General features: G+C 51.7%; 2 protein-coding genes across 2 annotated transcripts in view; both read left to right on the top strand.

Moving 5' to 3' along the window:
- CACNA1F (calcium voltage-gated channel subunit alpha1 F) overlaps nt 1-521 on the top strand; it is a 32,359-nt gene extending 31,838 nt beyond the window's left edge. The window contains exon 48 of the mRNA XM_047765388.1: nt 2-521. Within this exon, the coding sequence (XP_047621344.1) occupies nt 2-232 (231 nt within the window). The 3' untranslated portion in view covers nt 233-521. The remainder of the gene's footprint in view (nt 1) is intronic.
- A 4,066-nt stretch (nt 522-4,587) lies between these two features.
- SYP (synaptophysin) lies at nt 4,588-19,005 on the top strand. Its single transcript, XM_047765458.1, has 7 exons — nt 4,588-4,665; nt 5,833-5,898; nt 7,048-7,172; nt 11,894-12,089; nt 12,796-12,987; nt 14,201-14,531; nt 17,340-19,005. Exons 1-6 carry the CDS (start codon nt 4,630-4,632, stop codon nt 14,525-14,527), a joined length of 942 nt encoding a protein of 313 aa, XP_047621414.1. The 5' UTR covers nt 4,588-4,629; the 3' UTR covers nt 14,528-14,531; nt 17,340-19,005.
- The last annotated feature ends 312 nt before the right edge of the window (nt 19,006-19,317 follow it).

Genomic DNA, 19,317 nt, shown 5'->3' with positions numbered 1-19,317 from the left:
GGTGCTCATCTCCGAGGGACTGGGCCTCTTTGCCCGCGACCCACGCTTCGTGGCTCTGGCCAAGCAGGAGATTGCAGATGCATGTCGCCTGACACTGGACGAGATGGACAGTGCCGCGAGTGACCTGCTGGCACAGGGGACCAGCTCCCTTTATAGTGATGAGGAGTCCATCCTCTCCCGCTTTGATGAGGAGGACCTGGGAGACGAGATGGCCTGCGTCCATGCCCTCTGAATTCCCACCTCTCCCCTACTGCTCAGTAAACCTCCAATCCTCCCTTCCTTGGAAGGAGACAGGCATGGACCACACCCCTGGATTTTGGTGTCTTTGCCCTGGAGGCCTGGGGCCACCCAGCAGCCCCGATCCATCCATCCATCCATCCATCCATCCATCCATCCATCCCGTTTCAGCCCTGAGCCACTGCCCACACATGGGTATTTCCAGAAACCAGGACAGCCAGGCCTGATTATTCAGCGTCAGGGAAGGAGGGAGGAGGAGGAGGAGGAGGAAGAGACAGCAGCCAAAAAAAGCTGGAGACAGAGTGGAGGTGGTGGGGGAAGGGAGGGTGCTGGACAGAGATGAAAGACCGTGGAGAGAGAGGATGCGTGGGGGCTTGGATAGGGGCTTGGGGGAAAGGCAGAGATTCCACTTAGGGGTCAGGCAGATCAGACTGAGGCAGGGCAGATGGCTGGAAGGGAAAGGACAAGGAAACCTCCAGGAGAATCTTGCCAGTAGAAAGGCCTGGAGGTTAGAATTAGTCTGGCATGTGATGTGTCTTAAGCAGAGAGGTCCTCTGACAGCTTCAGGAATGTCAGGGAGGCTACGATGGGATCACCCTGTCTCCTACCTCCCTGCTTCTGCCTGACAAAAAGGAAATCTGAATCTGTGGGTAGAAGACATGGGTGACAGCAAAGGGCAAGGCTCTTAGCCTGTAGGAACCCACTCAGGGCCCAGCTGACTCTCTGAAGACCAACTACCCCAGCCCCGAGCCCCCAGAGATCCTCTTTCTGTTTCTTGCCCCACCTTAGTCATCACCCGACCTTTGGGATCTCATTCATTTAGTGCAAGTTTTTCAGGCATTTATTTTTATTTTATTTTATTTGTCTTTTTAGGGCCATCCCCTCAGCATATGGAGGTTCCCTGGCTAGCGGCTGAATCGGAGCCACAGCTGCTGGCCCACGCCGCAGCCACAGAAATGTGGGATCTGAGCTTCATCTGCAACCTACACCAGAGCTCATGGCAACGCTGGATCCTTAACCCACTGAGCGAGGCCAGGGATTGAACCTGCTTCCTCATGGATCGCAGTCGGGTTCGTTACCACTGAGCCACGACAGGAACTCCAGGCATTTATTTTGTGCCAGGCGCTATTCTGGCTTTCCCTCCGCACAAATGGAGCTGGCTTAGACATGTGATAGGGCTTGTCCAAAGTGGTAGTCAGGGGAGTTCCTGTTGTGGCTCAGCAGGTTATGAACCCACCTAGGATCCATGAGGATGCAAGTTTGATCCCTGGCCTCGCTCTGTGGGTTAAGGATCCGGCGTTGCCGTGCACTGCTGGTGGAGGTTGTGGTGTAGGCTGGCAGCTGCAGCTCCGGTTCAACCCCTAGCCTAGGAACTTCCATATGCCACGGGTGTGGCCTTAAAAAGACAAAAATAAAAAAATAATAAAAAGAAGAAGTGGTGGCCATCCCCACTCCAAAGGAATGGGAAGTAGTGTTGGAAGTGGCACTGGATGGGGCCCTCCCTGGGGAGGATCTGACCTAAGGTCTCCTCCCAGCTCTCCGAGCTGGGGTTTCTCACTGGTAACAACGGGTATCAATCGAGCCAGGGCTGAAATTTGAGGGAAGCCAGAATTGGAGACTAGGACTCGGAATATATAGAGTTGTGCTGGGTCTGGAAACAAAGGCTCGGAGTGGTTGGGCTGGTGTACAGGGGAAAGTAAGTCATGGGCATGGAAACAAGAGTGAAAAAAGGAGATTGTTGAGGGATAGGGTGGGACAAGCCACCTGAGGCCAGAGGATGTGGACCCTTGAATGCCAGGCTCTAACCCCTGGAATTTTTCCGGAAAGCAGTAGGGAAGCCAGGGGAGGGATTTGAGCAGGGTGGTGACATAGTTAACTCTGCATTTTAAATAGATGCTCTGACGGCTGTGCTGAAAACAGAAGGGAGGGGAAGAGACTGGAGGTGCTAAAATTGGCAGGAATGATGGTTGCCTTAGCCAGGGGAGGTGGCAGAGGAGATGGTGAGAAGTGAGTAGATTCCGGAGATGTGTAGAAGATAAAATGAACCATGTATTGTGCCCGGTGCTAAATGTATTACAGTGATGATCTTGTTTCATCAGCGCAACAATCCTGTAAGTACCATTTTCAAGTATCTTACCTGTCCCAAGTCACACAGGAACAAATATTAGAGGTAGGATTCACATTCAAGCAACTGAATGTCAAAACCCATGCTCTTCCCCTAAAAGGGCAGTAACTGGAAAGTGCCCATTACATATTTGTGTGAATTTGAGTGTGTGTTTTTAAAAAATAGACATACAATATATAAAATAATCAACAAGGGCCTACTGTATAGCACAGGGAACTCTACTCAATATTCTGTAACAATCTATATGGGGAAAAATCTGAAAAAAAGAATAGGTATATGTATAACTGAATCACTTTGCTGTACACCTGAAACTAACACAACATTGTAAATCAACTACCATTAAAATTTTTAAAAAATGGGTAATACATTCAGATGGTTCAAAATTCAAAGGTACAAAGGCATATAAAGGCAAAGATTCCATCTGGAGGCAACCAGTGTTATCAGATATCTTTTATACACGTATAGGATGCTGTTCTGATGTTAGCACAGTGGCTACAAGTCACAGGTGCCAGAGCCAGACTTCCTGGTTTCAAATCCTAGTTCTGCCACGTACCAGCTGTTCAAATCCTAGTTCAACCACTTACCAGATGTGTGACCTCAGGAAAATTCCTTCACCTCTCTGCACCTTAGTTTACTCAGCAGTAAAATGAAGATAGTAGTAGTACCTGATCATAGGGTCATTGTGAGGATTTAAATGAGTAGTATACTGAAGCTCATAGAATAGCCACAATTTAAAATGGCAGCTATTCTCTCTATAATTATAATTCTTCCCTTCTTTTTTTTTTTTTTTTGTCTTTTTTAGGGCCACACCCACGGCACATGGAAGTTCCCAGGCTAGGGGTCGAATCAGAGCTGTAGCTGCCAGCCTACACCACAGCCACAGCAACACAGGATCCCTGCCGTGTCTGCACCCTACACCACACCTCAGGGCAACGCAGGATCCTTAACTCACCGAGCAAGGCCAGGGATCGAACCCGCAACCCCATGGTTACCAGTCAGGTTCGTCAACCACTGAGCCACAGCAGGAACCCCCTTCTCTTTGTATACAATTCCCAGAGAGTTAAATAAGTTTGCATGTCTTACTCAACTATCTTGGTGGTAATTACACAGCTCCATATCATTAGTAATGACAGCTACATAGCAGTCCATTCTGAGGCTCTGAGATTGTTTTTAAACAGGCCACCAGTAATGAGCACTTAAGGAGTGTCCATACTTTCTTACTATAAACAGCACACAGCATATTATCTTATACATAACTCTTTTAGCACATGCATGAATTTATCTGTAAGATAAATCCATAGAAGTGTAAATGCTGAGCCACATATATGTATTTTTTAGTTTGCTATATTTTGCCAAATTACCCTCTATAAACATTCTACCAATTTAACTTCCACTGGCAATTTATGAGAAAGCCTGTTTCTGGCCAACTTGCTATTATTGAGCATTACCAAACTTTTTTTATATTCACCACCCTCAAAGGTGAAAAACAGTGTCTTATATTTTATAGGCATTTCTTTTAGCATGAGTGAGGTTGAGCATCTTAAATTCCAATTGTGTTTATCCGCTGGATTTTGCAACACGGCAACTGCCATTGACCTTGGTGGGTCTTAGTAGCATGAAGGAGGGGTAGTCCAATTAAGAGAGGACTGAAGAATGAACAGGATATAAAGTGCAGAGTCGGAAAAGGCAACACTTTTACTAAAGAAGAGAGAAACAGAGGAGATGGTTGGACGGGGAGGGTTTTTTCTGTGCTTAAAATGCAGACGAGAAGAAACCCTCAAGACCCTGACCTATGTTTAAATGTTTAAATTGCAGGGACTTTGGGCACTGCCGATAACCCGCTGAGCGACCTTGTACACGTCGCTTAACCTCTCTGGGGACTCATTTTCCTTACCTGTAAAAATGAGGCCAATAGTGCCTACCACATAGGGCTGTCCTAAAGATTAAATAAGTGAATACGGTCAACAAATTAAGTAAAGGGTCTGGCAAACTGTCTTACTGGAGGGCCGAACGGTGCACCTCTCCCCAGATCTCTGTGTTTTCAAAGATAATGATCGGGGACCATCCTCATGGTTCCAGGCTCCGGGCTGGAATGGCGGCCGGGAGATTTAGGTACCATTGCTGTGCGCAGGCGCGCGCGGAGAGCGAGAAGGGGGCGCGGGGGGCGGAGCTACGGCCGCCTGGGCTGTTCCGACGATCGCGCGCCGCCCCCGCCGCGCCCCGCGCCCGCCCTTGCTGGCAGGCGCCTCCCGCCCCCCGCATTGCTGATGCTGCTGCTGGCCGACATGGACGTGGTGAATCAGGTACGCGTTCCAGCACCGCGGACAGAGCCCGCCGCTGCCCGGCCTCCTCGCCCGGTCGCAGCGAATCCGCGGACTCTAAGAGGTGGTGGCCAGAATCCAAGCAGCGGACCACTGGTCCCTGGCTCTGGGGATGGGGTCTGCGGCAGGCGAGGGGAAGAAGGGGGAGGTGGAGAAAAGAAGGGGTGCGCCCTTTGCCGCAGCGAGGGCCGACCTCACTGCCGCAGCGGGGGCCGCCAGAAGCCAGTTCCTTATAGGAGACCGGGAAGGAGAGGGGTCTGGGAGCTAGGGTATAGGCAAGGAGGGAGGGGAGGGGAGGGTGGAAGGAAGATGGGGGGTGCTGCGGATGAGCTAGGAAATAGAGCGACAGAAGGCGTGGGGGCGGGGATGGAAGCGAGGGCTAACACCTGCCCCTTCTAAACAGAGATGGTACCCTGGTGGACGACCACCTCGTCCCCCAGAGCAGACCAAGGGGGAAGACGATCGGTTTTGCTTCTCCCAGACCCCTATTCTCCCTTCCCCCGGCACGTATGCAGTGAAGCCATGTCCCAGCCCTCCTCCTCCTTAATCGGTCCAGACCCTCTCTGCCATTGCACTCTTCTTCACCACCTCAGAACCTCGCCCATCTCTAACCAGGACTAACCCCTCCCACCTTCATCACCTCAGACACCCCGCGACCATCATCTGACTCACCTTTACCGCTGCAGACCCCTCCCCCACCCTAGCCAACCCGACTCCCTCCCTGGTGTGACTCACCTTCGCCACCCAAGACCCCCCTCCCCCACCCTAATGAACCCCAACTCCTTCCTCACTTTCTCCACCCAATCCCTTTCGCCATCTGTCTCACCTTTACCGTTTCGGACCTTCTCCCCTTCCCTAACTAGTCCTGACTCCATCCTCACCTTTTTCACCCCTGACCCCCTCTGCCGTTTATCTCACCAAGCCCCCAGACCTCCCCACCAGCCCTGAACCCCAGAGAATCTTCTCTCAGAGACCCTGAGCTCACACCTTCCCAAAGTGTCACTTTCTCCTTTTCACCTCCTCTCCCAACGTCACTCTGTTCCGGAGGTCACATGCCTTATCCCCAGGGGTCATTGCCTGGTGGCCTTGCCCCTCACCTCCTTCTCCATCCCCAACAACACCACCCCTCCCCACCGTTTGTCTCTTCAGCTGGTGGCTGGGGGTCAGTTCCGGGTGGTCAAGGAGCCCCTCGGCTTCGTGAAGGTGCTGCAATGGGTGAGTGTGGCCTGGGCTGTAGGGAGAAAGAGGGAGGTAGTGGGGTCTGGAAGAGCAGGGGTGGAGAAGGGATGGGGAGGGGGGAATGGGGGGGCTGAAGGGGGATGGGGAAATTGGGTTCCAAGGTGAAGTCCCAGAGGGTTGGGACCAGAGAATGGACAGGCTGTGCTGTGATATAACATAAGGCCAAGGGTACCCCCGTTGTGAAGTGGAAGACTGTGGCGTCCTATTTCCTCCTCTCTGGAGGTGAGAAAGGGTCAGGGGAGATGGAGCCCGAAGGTGGTTGCTATAGGGAAAGATGCAAAACCAGAGAAGCCCAGAGACAGTAATGGAGACAGGGAGGATGGGAGAACAGAAATGATGGCGACAGAGATAGAAATACCAAGAAAAAAAGAGATACAGAGATGAGAGAGAGACAAACAGAAAGAGACAAAGAAAAGGGAGACAGAGAAGGATGCACAGAGAAAAGAAGAAGCCAAGAGAAACCAGACCTAGGAAGAGAGGAAGAGACATGGGGTGAGGGAGATCGAAAGAAGAGACCCTCCAGGAAAAGAGAAACCGATAAACACAAAGAGGCAGGAGGGAGGGAGAGAGCGCGCACCATAGAGAAAATGAGTCAGAGACAGACCAGGGAGATAGAGAGAGACCAAGAAATGGAAAGACAGACAGACAGACACGCGCACATTCAGACAGAGAGAAGAGGCAGAAAGAGACAGACTTAGCTACCAGAGAGGCAGAGACAAGCAGAGATACAGAGAGACGAGAGACATCTGAGAAAGACACAGACACATCAAGAAACAGAGCCAGAGATACCGAAAGAAATAGAGACACAGAGAATAGCAGAGATAGGTAGAAAACAGATAGAGATACAGAGGCAGACAGAGGAGCCGAGAGACTGAGGCAGAAGAAAGGGGTCAGAGCATTGAGAGGCAAGAGACCAAGAGAGACACCAGGAGAAAGACTGGAAGAGGTAGCCACACCCCTCTAATCAGCTTGTCCTTGGGACTGAGGAGCCCTGATTAGGGGATGGGGGTGGGGACCGGTCCATCTGCTGCTGCCTATGCTGGGCCCCCATCTGTCCAGAGGAGGGCATCCCTGTCCCGGGCCCACACAGGCTCACCATGGTCATCCCCGTCCCTGCTGCCCAAGGTCTTTGCCATCTTCGCCTTTGCCACATGCGGCAGTTACAGTGGGGAGTTCCAGCTGAGTGTGGAATGTGCCAACAAGACCAAGAGTGACCTCAACATCAAGGTCGAATTCGAGTACCCCTTCAGGTGTGGCCCCCCCCCAACCCACCCCTGGGATCCTGACAGACTGGGGGGGGGGAGTGGAAGTGGGGGAGGGGGACTCACCAGCACCTTCTCCCCAGGGGCTCCTGCCCAGCCCCCACCGCAGGAGACCACACCCACTCAGTTCACTGCACATGCGCTGAGCACCTACCTTGTGCCTGGCACTGCTCTGGACATTTAGAATATGTGGCAACCAAGACAGGCATAGGCTCTTGCCCTCTGGGGCTATGTTCTAGTGAAGGGGAGGGGCAGGAGACTGGCAATAAACAAGATTCAAAATTTTAAATATATATATATATACACACACACAAACACACACACAAGGAGATATATATATATATACTTAACACAGTAGGTGCTCAATTAATGGTAACTAATATCATTACTTAAATGCCATTCATTCATTCCATACACATTTTTTGAGAACCTATTATATGTCAGGTATTGCTCAAAGGGATATAACAGTGAACAAAACAGACCAAGCTCCTTCCTCTCCTGGAGCCAGCATGATAACAAATAAACAAACTGCAGGTTAGGAGAAATCCAAGCAGGGGCTCCTCATGCGGGGTTTTATGATGGGGAAAAATGAGGGGTGCTGCTTAGCTCTAAGGAATGATGAAATCCAATCCAGCACTTCTGAGAGTTCTCGAGCTCAGACCAGACCCTGGATGCTAGGTACCTGAGAGTGAGCACAAGCAGGCAAGGTCATTGCCCTCATGCAGATAGACGCATACCTCCTAGGAGTGGGGAGACAGAGATCCACAGATACAATTTCATCAGAGGCTCCTGAGGCGCTTCCACTACTAGGACAAATCGAATAACTGCTCTGGGTCTCATTGTCCTCATCTGTAAGAGGGGGTAATAACCACTTTACAGGAGTTCCCGTCGTGGTGCAGTGGTTAACGAATCCGAATCCGACTAGGAACCATGAGGTTGTGGGTTCGATCCCTGGCCTTACTCAGTGGGTTGGGGATCCAGCATTGCCGTGAGCTGTGGTGTAGGTTGCAGATGCAGCTCAGATCCCACGTTGCTGTGGCTCTGGTATAGGCCGGTGGCTACAGCTCCGATTTGACCCCTAGCCTGGGAACCTCCATATGCCACGGGAGCGGCCCTAGAAAAGGCAAAAAGACAAAAAAAAAAAAACACACACACTTTACAGACTTATGATACATAGTAAATGAATTAATACTTGTAAAATGCTTAGCACAGTGTCAGGCCCACAATAAGTGCTCCATAAACATTTGTTAATATATAAGAAAAATAAATACATTTAAGGAACTCATGGAAGAGGTCAGGGATTGAACTGGAAAGTAGGGATTTTTTTTTTTGTCTTTTTAGGGCCACACCCATGGCTTATGCAAGTTCCCAGGCCAGGGGTCTAATCGGAGCTGTAGCTCCTTAACCCACTGAGTGAGGCCAGGGATCGAACCCGCTTCCTCATGGATACTAGTCAGGTTTGTTACCACTGAACTAAGATGGGAACTCCCGAAAGAAGGGATTTTTGAGCACTAGGTGTAAATATAGGCCCAGGATGAGAAGGAAGACTGAAGAGAGGAAAACCCAGCACAGGCCCTGAGCAATAAGGAAAAAAAAAGGGGGGTACCGGAGTTCCCACTGTGGCTCGGTGGGTTAAGGGCCTGGCATTGCCACAGATGTGGCATAGGTCACAGTTCTGGCTCAGATTCCATCCCTGGTCCAGGAACTTCCATATGCTGTGGGTGCAGCTGAAAAATATTTATTTATTTATTTATTATTATTTTTGTTTGTTTGTTTTAGGGCCACACCCACGGCATATGAAGGCTCCCAAGCTAGGGGTCTAATCGGAGCTACAGCTGCCGGCCTTCACCACAGCCACAGCAATGCCAGATCCTTAACCCACTGAGCAAGGCCAGGGATTGAACCCGCAACTTCATGGTTCCCAGACAGATTTGCTTCCGCTGCACCATGATGGGAACCAAAAAGAAAGAAAGACAGAAAAAGGGGTGCCAAGGAGGCGTGGTCTGAGAGGCTGAGGGGCTGGTGGCAACGGGGGATCCACAGGTTCACAGAAGCCAAGAGAGATTAGGAAAGGAGCAGGCGTTGAAGCATGGGATAATGCCAAGAGCATGCCCTTTGGGGACACAGAAGACTACAGAAATCTGTGGACCCCCCCCCCACTCTAACACCTCCCAAGCCTGGGACCTCAGGTCCTGAGGATCTTCCCTTTACCCACGAGTCTCCCAGAAAAAAAATACTTTGCCCTCTGTCCCCATGACTAACCCTACCACTGCCTCAATAATCCCCCCAAAGGCCCCTTATTCCCCCTAGAAACTTGGAAACTCAAACCCAGATCCAACTCCTAGCACCACCATTTAGCAGCCATACAGCCCTGGGCAAGTAACATAACCTTGCTGAGCCTGGTTTGTGCATCTATAAAACAGGTATAGGAATGCCTGCTTTTTGTGGGGGAGGGTCATTAAATGAGGCAGTTGTGTGAAATGCTTAGAGGTCATCAATAAGTGGAAGTCCTGGAGTTCCCATCATGGCTCAGTGGCTAACAAACCCCGACTAGTATCCATGAGGACGAGGGTTCGATCCCCGGCCTGGCTCAGTGGGTGAAGGATCCGGCGTTGCCGTGAGCTGTGGTGTAGGTCACAGATGCGGCTCCGATCTGGCGTTGCTGTGGCCCTGGTGTAGGCCGGCAGCTGTAGCTCTGATTGGACCCCTAGCCTGGGAACCTCCATATGCCATGGGTGCAGCCCTAAAAAGACAAAAGACCAAAATAAATAAATAAATAAGTGCAAGCCCTTCCCTTAGGCCCTTTGCTACACAAGGGCCCTTGGCCCCATTTGCTCATCTCAGGATCCTGCCTCTCCTCCCCTCGCTGACGTGAGGCCAGAGCTCTGGGACCTCACCCTAGTCTTTGTCCCCCCTCACACCCTCCTTTATTTTATTTTATTTTATTTTATTTTATTTTATTTTTATTTATTTATTTTCCTTTTTAGGGCCGCACCTGCAGCATATGGAAGTTCCCAGGCTAGGGGTCCAATCGGAGCTGCAGCTGCTGGCCTACGCCACAGCCACAGCCACAGCCACGCCAGATCCAAGCTGCATCTGCAACCCACACCATAGCTCATGGCAACGCCGGATCCTTAACCCACCGAGCAAGGCCAGGGATCGAACCCACAACCTCATAGATACTAGTCAGATTCTTAGCCCGCTGAGCCACGACGGAGCTCCCTCCCTGCACACACTCCTGATGACCCCTCTTCCATCACACCATAGGAAAGGCCTTAGCCCCAGATGCTTCTCAATCTGCCTGCCCACCCCCCACCCACACCTCACATACATGCACCCTGTTCCAGCATCCCTTCTACCCGCTTGTCTTTCTGTCTGTCTGTCTCCTCCTATTTTGTAGTCTCTGGGCCTTCCTCTGCTATGTACACATTTGTCTTTCTCTTGGGGACCTGAAGGGAAGTGGGAAGAAGAGTCAATGTGGGAAAAACACGGGGTTCAGATCCCAACTCTGTCATTCCCATGCCAGCTGTGTGACTCTAGGCAAGTTAGTGCATCTCTCAGAGCCTCTGTCTCTGTCTACTTTTTTTTTTTCGCCTTTTCTAGGGCCACTCCTGCAGCATGTGGAGGTTCCCAGGCCAGGGGTCTAATCAGAGCTGTAGCCGCTGGCCTACGCCAGAGCCACAACAACTTGGGATCCAAGCCATCTCTGCAACCTGCCCCACAGCTCACGGCAACGCTGGATCCTTAACCCACTGAGCAAGGCCAGGGATCGAACCCACAACCTCATGGTTCCTAGTTGGATTTGTTAACCACTGAGCCACGACGGGAACTCCTCCTGTCTCCGTCTACTTCATTTAATAAACATGTATTGAGCGCCTACTTTGTGGCAGCACTGTTCCAGGCCTTAAGGGGACCACCGGGAACGAAACAAAGGAAAAAGCCCTACCCTCCTGTAGTTATGGCAACAGTCAAGCAAAAAAGTAAAATACATGGTATGTCAGATGGGGGTGTCACAGCTATGGAGCAAAGAAAGGGAATAAAGAGTGCTGGGAGGGAATGGTTAGATTTAATTTGAATGACTGAGATCAGGGAAGGCCTCATGGAGAAGGTGACAAACTTGAAAAAGATCAAGTGGGGAGTTCCCGTTATGGCTTGGGGGTTAAGGACCTGACGTTGTCTCTGTGAGGATGCGGGTTCGATTCCTGGCCTTGCTCAATGGGTTAAGGATCCTGCGTCACCTTAAGCTATGGCATAGGTCGTAGATGAGGCTTGGATCCTGTGTTGCCGTGGCTGTGATGCAGGCTGGCAGCTGCAGCTCCAATTCGACCCCAGGCCTGGGAACTTCCATATGCCGCAGGTGCAGCTGTAAAAAGAAAAAGAAAAAAAAGATCAAGTGGGTAAGCCATGAAGATATCTAGGAGACTAGCATTCCAGTGCAAAGATTCTAGTATGGGAGGGTGCCTGGTATGTTCTATGAATAACAAAGGGGCCAAAGCATCCAGGCTGGAGTGAGGGATGGATAACACCTATTTCACCAGGATGCTGTCCGCAATCAATGAGATGTGACTGGTACACAGTAGGTGCTCGTGCGTGATTACTCCCTCCTATTCCTGGGACCTTGTCAGAATCTGGGGGACCCGTGGCTGGGCAATCGGGAGGCGCAGGGAGTTCTTAGGGCCTGGGCCACACCCGCCCACCTCTCTCCACAGGCTGCACGAAGTGTACTTTGAGGCACCCACCTGCCAAGCGGGCACTAAAAAAGTCTTCCTTGTGGGGAACTACTCCTCATCGGCTGAATTCTTTGTCACCGTGGCCGTCTTTGCCTTCCTCTACTCCATGGGGGCTCTGGCTACCTACATCTTCCTGCAGAACAAGTACCGAGAGAACAACAAAGGGCCCATGCTGGTGAGCTCCCGCCACCCCACCCCACCCCCAGCCACTCACCTGCATGCAGGGGCCAGGGGCCCTGGATCCTCGGGGACACGGCCATGTTCAGAGGCCACGCCAAATCCCAGACAGGCCCACATGCAATTGGCGCTGATAACCACACACGTTCCTGCTGCTGCTGCTGCTATAAGCATCACAGACACCAAATCGTAGAGTGACAGGGACACGTCTGCAGCCCACGCAGAATCCCAGACACCTGGAAACTTGCCACCTCTCACAAAACCACACAGTCTAGATGAAAGAAAAGAGCACACAGAGGTTCGTTGTGACAGTCAGGCTTGTCATCATGCCACACAGACACACTGATTCCTACACAGCTGTATTCATTCAGCCCCATCTCAGACACAAAATGACACAAATTCCCACATTGAGATGAAAGTGGAAAGACGCACTGCATTCCACGGATTCCACAACCATCCCATAGAATCCTCCTCTACCCACCCACACCACATGCCGCAATCACACTCCCACATCCTCTGCGTCACACACACAAGGCTAGGAGGGCCACCTTCAAGTGAGTGTTGAGGGCTTCAAGAGCTCGAAAGGCAGGGGAGAGACAAACTTCTTCAGGGGGATCCCTCCTCCCAAGAAAGCCTGTGATCTGAGGAGGCCCCACAGCCCGGCAGGAAGCAGCCCACTCACGGTGCTCCCCTGCCCATCCTAGGACTTTCTGGCCACCGCAGTGTTCGCCTTCATGTGGCTGGTTAGCTCATCAGCCTGGGCCAAGGGGCTGTCAGATGTGAAGATGGCCACGGACCCAGAGAACATTATCAATGAGATGGATGTCTGCCACCAGCCTGGGAATACCTGCAAGGAGCTGAGGGACCCTGTGACCTCTGGCCTCAACACCTCGGTGGTAAGCCCTAGGAAGCTGGCCTGAGCAGCTGGGGAGGGTGGCTGGGAAACTTAAGTCTGGCATGGGGAGTGGTAGAGAGAGAGAACGTGGGAAAAATTCAGAGGAAATTCAAGAGGACCCCCTGGAGGAGGCATGCCAACAAGAGACTTGAAGGATGAGATAGCAACTGCAACCCCTGTGACACCAGACTGTCCCCGAGAGGGGAACGTGAGATCGTCTGTCCAATTAGGTGTGGGAGACCTGGATCCTAGGCCCAGCCTAGTCATGTAGAATCGCTGGCGACTCAGTAAGTACCCTCTTGGGACCTGTTTCCTCATAAGCAAAATGAAAGCATTTAACTTGAAATGTTGCCCATCTGGACGCCCCCTACTGGCCAGAATCAGATAAGCTCAAATCCCAGCTCTGCCACTTGCAAGCTCTGTGACCTAAAGCTAATTACTCAGCCTGTCAGGCCTCAATTTGAGTATATAACTTGAAAATAAGAGGTCCTGCTCCGAAGTTGAGTATTTCATGAATAACATACAAAGCGCTTAAAAAAGGGCCTGGCACATGGTAAGTGGAATACAAGTGTTATAGATGCTAGGATTCCAACTCCTTTTTTTTTTTTTTTTTTTGGTCAGTTGTTGGCTGTGAGATCTTGTGCAGCTTAGCCTCTCTGGGCCTCAGTTTCCTCAGCTGTAAAGTGGAAATATTACTTCCCGTCACCAAATTGAATTACGTTGTATATATCTATACAAATTCCATATTTTTGTTTTAATATAAAGGTATACAATTATATACTTTATACATGTGTATTTATATATTTGTATATACATATGTATGTGCATATGTGCATTTAGTAGTGGCATATCTACATATTTAATAAAAATGTATGCTTAACATTTTACTATATATTACAATTTAGGATTCGTTTACCATATTTTATACATATATAAACTATATATATGCAAATATATAAACACATAAGTAATACTGATATATCTCGACATCTCTGGGAAGCTGAATTCTAACACGCCACGCACCCCACTCCCCGCCAAGGTGATTTTCTTCTGCACATAGACATTCATGCGCTGGGACTCAGAGGGTCTAGGGTTTCAGAAACCACTACCCTCTGGGAGCCTGCAAATCCAAGCCCGACGCAAGCGGCCTCGACGTCCCCCGGGGCCGGCAAGGCAATGGGTGCAGGACGACAGCCGAGCTTTGCTTCCCACAGGTGTTCGGCTTCCTGAACCTGGTGCTCTGGGTCGGCAACCTGTGGTTCGTGTTCAAGGAGACAGGCTGGGCTGCCCCATTCCTGCGCGCTCCTCCCGGCGCCCCCGAGAAGCAACCGGCGCCCGGTGATGCCTACGGCGAGGCAGGCTACGGGCAGGGCCCGGGCGGCTATGGGCCCCAGGACTCCTACGGGCCCCAGGGCGGCTATCAGCCTGACTACGGGCAGCCAGCCAGCGGCGGTGGCGGTGGCTACGGGCCTCAGGGCGACTACGGGCAGCAAGGCTACGGCCCTCAGGGTGCGCCCACCTCCTTCTCCAATCAGATGTAGTCTGGTGAGTGACGGGCGGGCGGTGCGGCCCAGGAGGGCTCATGAACGTAGACGGGCGGGTCAATGAACCAATGAGAGTCAAGATTAAATGGTACATAGGACACTGACCTGACAAATAAGGATGGGAGTTTGAAGGAGCCAATGGAGAGGCGGAGCTGCATGCTAAGGGCGGAAAAACTAGCCAATGATGGAGAGCAGGAGAGTGGTGCTTGAAAATGGGCAGAATGAAGAGCCAATGGGAGAGAGGTAGAAGGACTGCTTTGAGGGAAGGGAGTTGAGAGCGAAGCGAGCAGAACAACCGTGGAGAAGAGGGAATAGCAGAAGGACTTGAGTGGTGGGGGATCGGTCGGGCGCAGGAACCTAGGAAGGAAGAGGAGGCGGGGGTGTCTTAGCCAATATGTTAGGATAAAGCCAACACATAGTGAGGGTAAACGGGCTTGAATCATGAAGGTCACACAAACTCACCAATTCGGAAGGAGGTGATAGCAACCCTGGAGATGACGGAGGTGGCATGGAATTTCAAAGGGGGAAAGGGGCGGGGCAGAGTGAGGGCTTCTGGTTGGGCCTCAAAAGAGAAGTGAGATTTTCCGCACATTTGAGATGGGAAGATGGGGAGAAGCAGGTGGAGGACTTGAGATGGGAAAGGCAAGGAGATGGCTACACGTGAGTGGATGTAGCTTCTGGCACTTGGCCAGGATGGAAAGGACAGGGAGGAGTGTATTAGGCATCTCAGATCTAATTCATTAAAAACTTCTGTTGGCTCTACCTTGAAAATATACCCATAATTTTCCCACTGTGCCCTTGGACCTCCACCCCTATTCCCGTTATATTCTACTCACAGTGTGGGGAGCAATCCTGTTAAATCCTAAATCAAGCCATGACCTTTCTATGCACAGAGCTCAGATGGGGACTCCATCTCACTCTGATTAAAAGCCAAAGCCTTCATTATGGCCCACCCCTCACTTCTCTGACCTCTCACCTCCAACCGCTACCCCCACCCCATAGACACACACCCTATTCCAGCCACACTGGCTACCTCGATGTGCCAGGCACAGCTCAACTGCACAGTCTTGGAATTTGCTTTCGCTCTGGAGTGTCACACCCACACACACTGATTACCTTTCCTGGCCAGCTCCTTACAAGTCCCCTTTCTTCCTTTTTTTTGGGGGGGGGACACCCACAACAATGCCAGATCCTTAACCCCCTGAGCCACCAGGGAACTTCTTCACTAGTCTACTTTTCTTTTTCTTTTTTTGTCTTTTTGCCTTTTCCAGGGCCGCTTCTGTGGCGTAGGGAGGTTCCCAGGCTAGGGGTCTAATTGGAGCTGTAGCCACTGGCCTACGCCAGAGCCACAGCAACACAGGATCCAAGCCACGTCTGTGACCCACACCACAGCTCATGGCAACGCCGGATCCTTAACCCACTGAGCAAGGCGAGGGATCGAACCCACAACCTCATGGTTCCTGGTCGGATTTGCTAACCCCTGCACCACGACGGGAACTCCTTGTTTTTCCATTTTACTTATTATCATCATACATCATACTAGATATCTCACTAATACATCAAGGTCAATGAAATCTGTCTCCCCTGCTGCAGTGTAAGCTTCACAAAAATAAGGATCTTTGCTTTGCTCAATATAGTTTATCACCAATGAGAACAGTGCCTGTTAACAGACTTTACTGGGTTGTTGGAGGGGGGATCATAATTTCTTTGGTACATAGTCTAGTGGGGGCAAGGTATATCTTCCCAGTAGGTATATCTTCCCAGTAGGAAGCTGACCCCAAGACTCTAAGTAAAGGAAGAAGGAAGGAAGAAAAGACATGGCAGGTGAAGGGTAAAGCCGGGGCAGAGGCATAGCAGCCCACCCCTTCCCCGAAGACGGCACCCCTTATGTCTGAACTCCCTCTCTCTCTCTCTCTCTCTCTTTTTTTTTTTTTTTTGCTTCTTTTAGGGCCACACATGCAGCATATGGAGGTTCCCAGGCTAGGGGTCAATTGGAGATGGGGCTGCTAACCTATGCCACAGCCATAGCAATGCCGGATCCTTAACCGACTGAGCGAGGCCAGAGATCAAACCCACATCTTCATGGACACTGGTTGGGTTTGTAACCCACTGAGCTAAAATGGGAACTCTCCTCTCCTATTTTTTTTTAATTAAAAAAAAAATGGGTTTGTAACCCATTAAGCTAAAATGGGAACTCCCCTCTCCTATTTTTTTTTTTTTTTGGTCTTTTTGCTATTTCTTGGGCTGCTCCTGCGGCATATGGAGGTTCCCAGGCTAGGGGTCTAATCGGAGCTGTAGCCGCCGGCCTACGCCAGAGCCACAGCAACGCGGGATCCGAGCCGCGTCTGCGACCTACACCACAGCTCACGGCAACGCTGGATCGTTAACCCACTGAGCAAGGGCAGGGACCGAACCCGCAACCTCATGGTTCCTAGTCGGATTCGTCGCGGCACAGCGGATATGAATCTGACTAGGAACCATGAGGTTGCAGGTTCAATCCCTGGCCTTGCTCAGGCGGTTAAGGATCCGGCGTTGCCATGAGCTGTGGTATAGGTCGCAGACGCAGCTCGGATCCCGCGTTGCTGTGGCTGCGTCATAGCTCTGATTCGGCCCCTAGCCTGGGAACCTCCATATGCTGTGGGTGTGGCCCTAAAAAGAAAAAGAAAAAAATTTGGCCACACCTGTGGCATGTGGAAGTTCCTGGACCAGGGATCAAACCCTCATCACAGTAGTGACAACACCAGACCCTTAACCTGCTAGGCCACCAGGGAACTCCTCCCTCTCCTTTTTGTGTCTTTTGTCTCCACAGGTCAGTGCAGCCCGAGAGGATCCCATGGGTAGGCAAGAGCTCAGGAGAAAGCCTGCCCCCCTTCCCACTCCTACACCCCAGGTCTCCATCCCTCAAACCAGGAGACCCTTAACTGTCTTTGCTGTTTATATATATATATTATATATAAATATCTATTTATCTGTCTGAGCCCTGCCCCCACTCCACTCTCCTCATGCAATAGGGGCCCGATCTTGAGTGGGCCCCTCTCTTACCCCTACCCCTTCCCCTTCATCCATTGGCCCCTCTCTGTCCCCTGGCCCTGTGCCCTGGAGTAGTGGGACTCTGAAAGGGGGACAGGGAGGAGACCGAAGGCTGTGTCAGGAGGGTGGGTGCAACTTCAGACTCTCTCCCCCTCTCCCTCGCCTCTACCCAACTGGCCTTGATTCTTCCAGCAATGCCTGAACAAGGGCCATTAGGGAAAATTCAACCCTGAGAGGGGGAGAGAGAGAGAGACTAGGGGAGCTTGGGACCCAAGGTGGTCTTGGAGAGGAGCTCTGGAGTGGAGGAGACCAGTAAGCAGGAGGAGCATTGGGTTCCAGACATACTGGAGCTGGAGTCTCAAGAAGAGGGGTACTCTGGAGCATTCTAGACTGGGGCTTGGAAGGAGGCTTGGAAAGAGTGTGGTTCGAGAAGGGGTGGAGCCCTGAGGGAGGCAGCAGGGGGGCCCAGAGTGGGCGGAGGTTGGAGTATGACAGGGTACTAGGGAAGGAGTGATTTGGGACCTGGGGACTGGGTTTTCAAAAAACACTGAGAGTCTGGTACTAGAAGGGGTGGGGCTTGAACTGTATAGTGGAGTGAGACTCCAGAGTGGGCTGGTTTTGCATTGGGACCAGAATCTATGGAAGAGGTGTGGCTTGGAACATTCGGGAGACCGAATGTGATTCTGAAGGGGGCAGAGATCTTGGGCAAGGCAAGAAGAGTGACTCAGGAATGGGTCAAAGTTGGCATGAGGTTGGAGTCCGGGTTCTAGAAAGTTCGGGGCTTGGAGTGGGACACGCCTGGGGGTTTCAAAGGAGGCAGCCCCACCCCAGCAATGGAACAGTGAAGACAAGGTGTTAGAGTGAGTGGGTTCGGCAGTGGGAAGGGCAGGGCGAGAGGCTTGGCTAGGGGCTGCGATGGCATGGGTCTTGTTAAGGGTGGGGCGGGGGGATGACAAGGCTGGGGATTGAGGTGGCTGGGGACTGAGGTGACCTGGGAAGAGCTGAGAGGTAAGGTTCGGAGGGTGAAAGGTGGGATCCAGAGAGAGGCAAACCCCCCCCCCCCGCCCCCGTACCCTTGTCCACCCTGCGATGCGACAGCTAGGTAATCAGAGGACAGAGGCAAAGGGTCTGTGGGGCCGACCTCCCCCCTCTCCCCTTCCCTTGTCTCATCCCTCTCTCCCTCCACACCCCCATCCGTTTCGGGGTGGTTGGAAGCCCGGTCTGGAGCCCCCGTCCTGCACCCTCTGCTGTGTCTGTGATGTCGGTAGTGCCTGTGATTGTGTGTTGCCATTTTGTCTGGCTGTGGCCCCGCCCCCCGCCCCTCCAGGCCACACCCCCCCCTTCCCATGCCCTTCGGTATTGTTTGAAGACTCCCTCCCCGAGGAAGAACAAATACGATTACTTCTCCTCCCCTAAATAAAGTCCTCAACCACCTAGTGCACACGGCTCTGACTTCTCAGTGCGTCTTTTTTGTTGGGGGATGGGGGTGAAGGGAAAGATTAGGAAGAGGAGACAAGAGGAAGCTCCACCCCCGACCTGCTGTACACCGTTGGAGTCACCCCGCTGGTTTTGGCCCCTCCAACAGTGTTTTGTGCAGCCCCATCCTCTGTGAAGCCGCCTCCGCTGATCATTCTAAATCACACTCTAAGTAGCCCTGCCCACTGCCCCACTACGGACCGCGGAATACCCACTCTTTCTAGGATTCTGTTCTAATTCTGGTCCCTTAGCCTTAACTCCTTCCCAGCCCTTGTGAGCCC

This window comes from Phacochoerus africanus, chromosome X (genome assembly GCF_016906955.1).
Source record: "Phacochoerus africanus isolate WHEZ1 chromosome X, ROS_Pafr_v1, whole genome shotgun sequence".
Taxonomy (NCBI): Eukaryota; Metazoa; Chordata; class Mammalia; order Artiodactyla; family Suidae; genus Phacochoerus; species Phacochoerus africanus.
The sequence above is the reverse complement of the archived record's forward strand: the minus strand, read 5'-3'. Positions and strand labels throughout refer to the sequence as shown.

Coding starts and splice junctions, on each gene's coding strand:
- SYP (XM_047765458.1), top strand. CDS start 4,630: ATGCTGCTGCTGGCCGACATGGACGTGGTGAATCAG. Junction 4,666..5,832: donor ACATGGACGTGGTGAATCAG/GTACGCGTTCCA, acceptor TTGTCTCTTCAG/CTGGTGGCTGGGGGTCAGTT. Junction 5,899..7,047: donor TCGTGAAGGTGCTGCAATGG/GTGAGTGTGGCC, acceptor CTGCTGCCCAAG/GTCTTTGCCATCTTCGCCTT.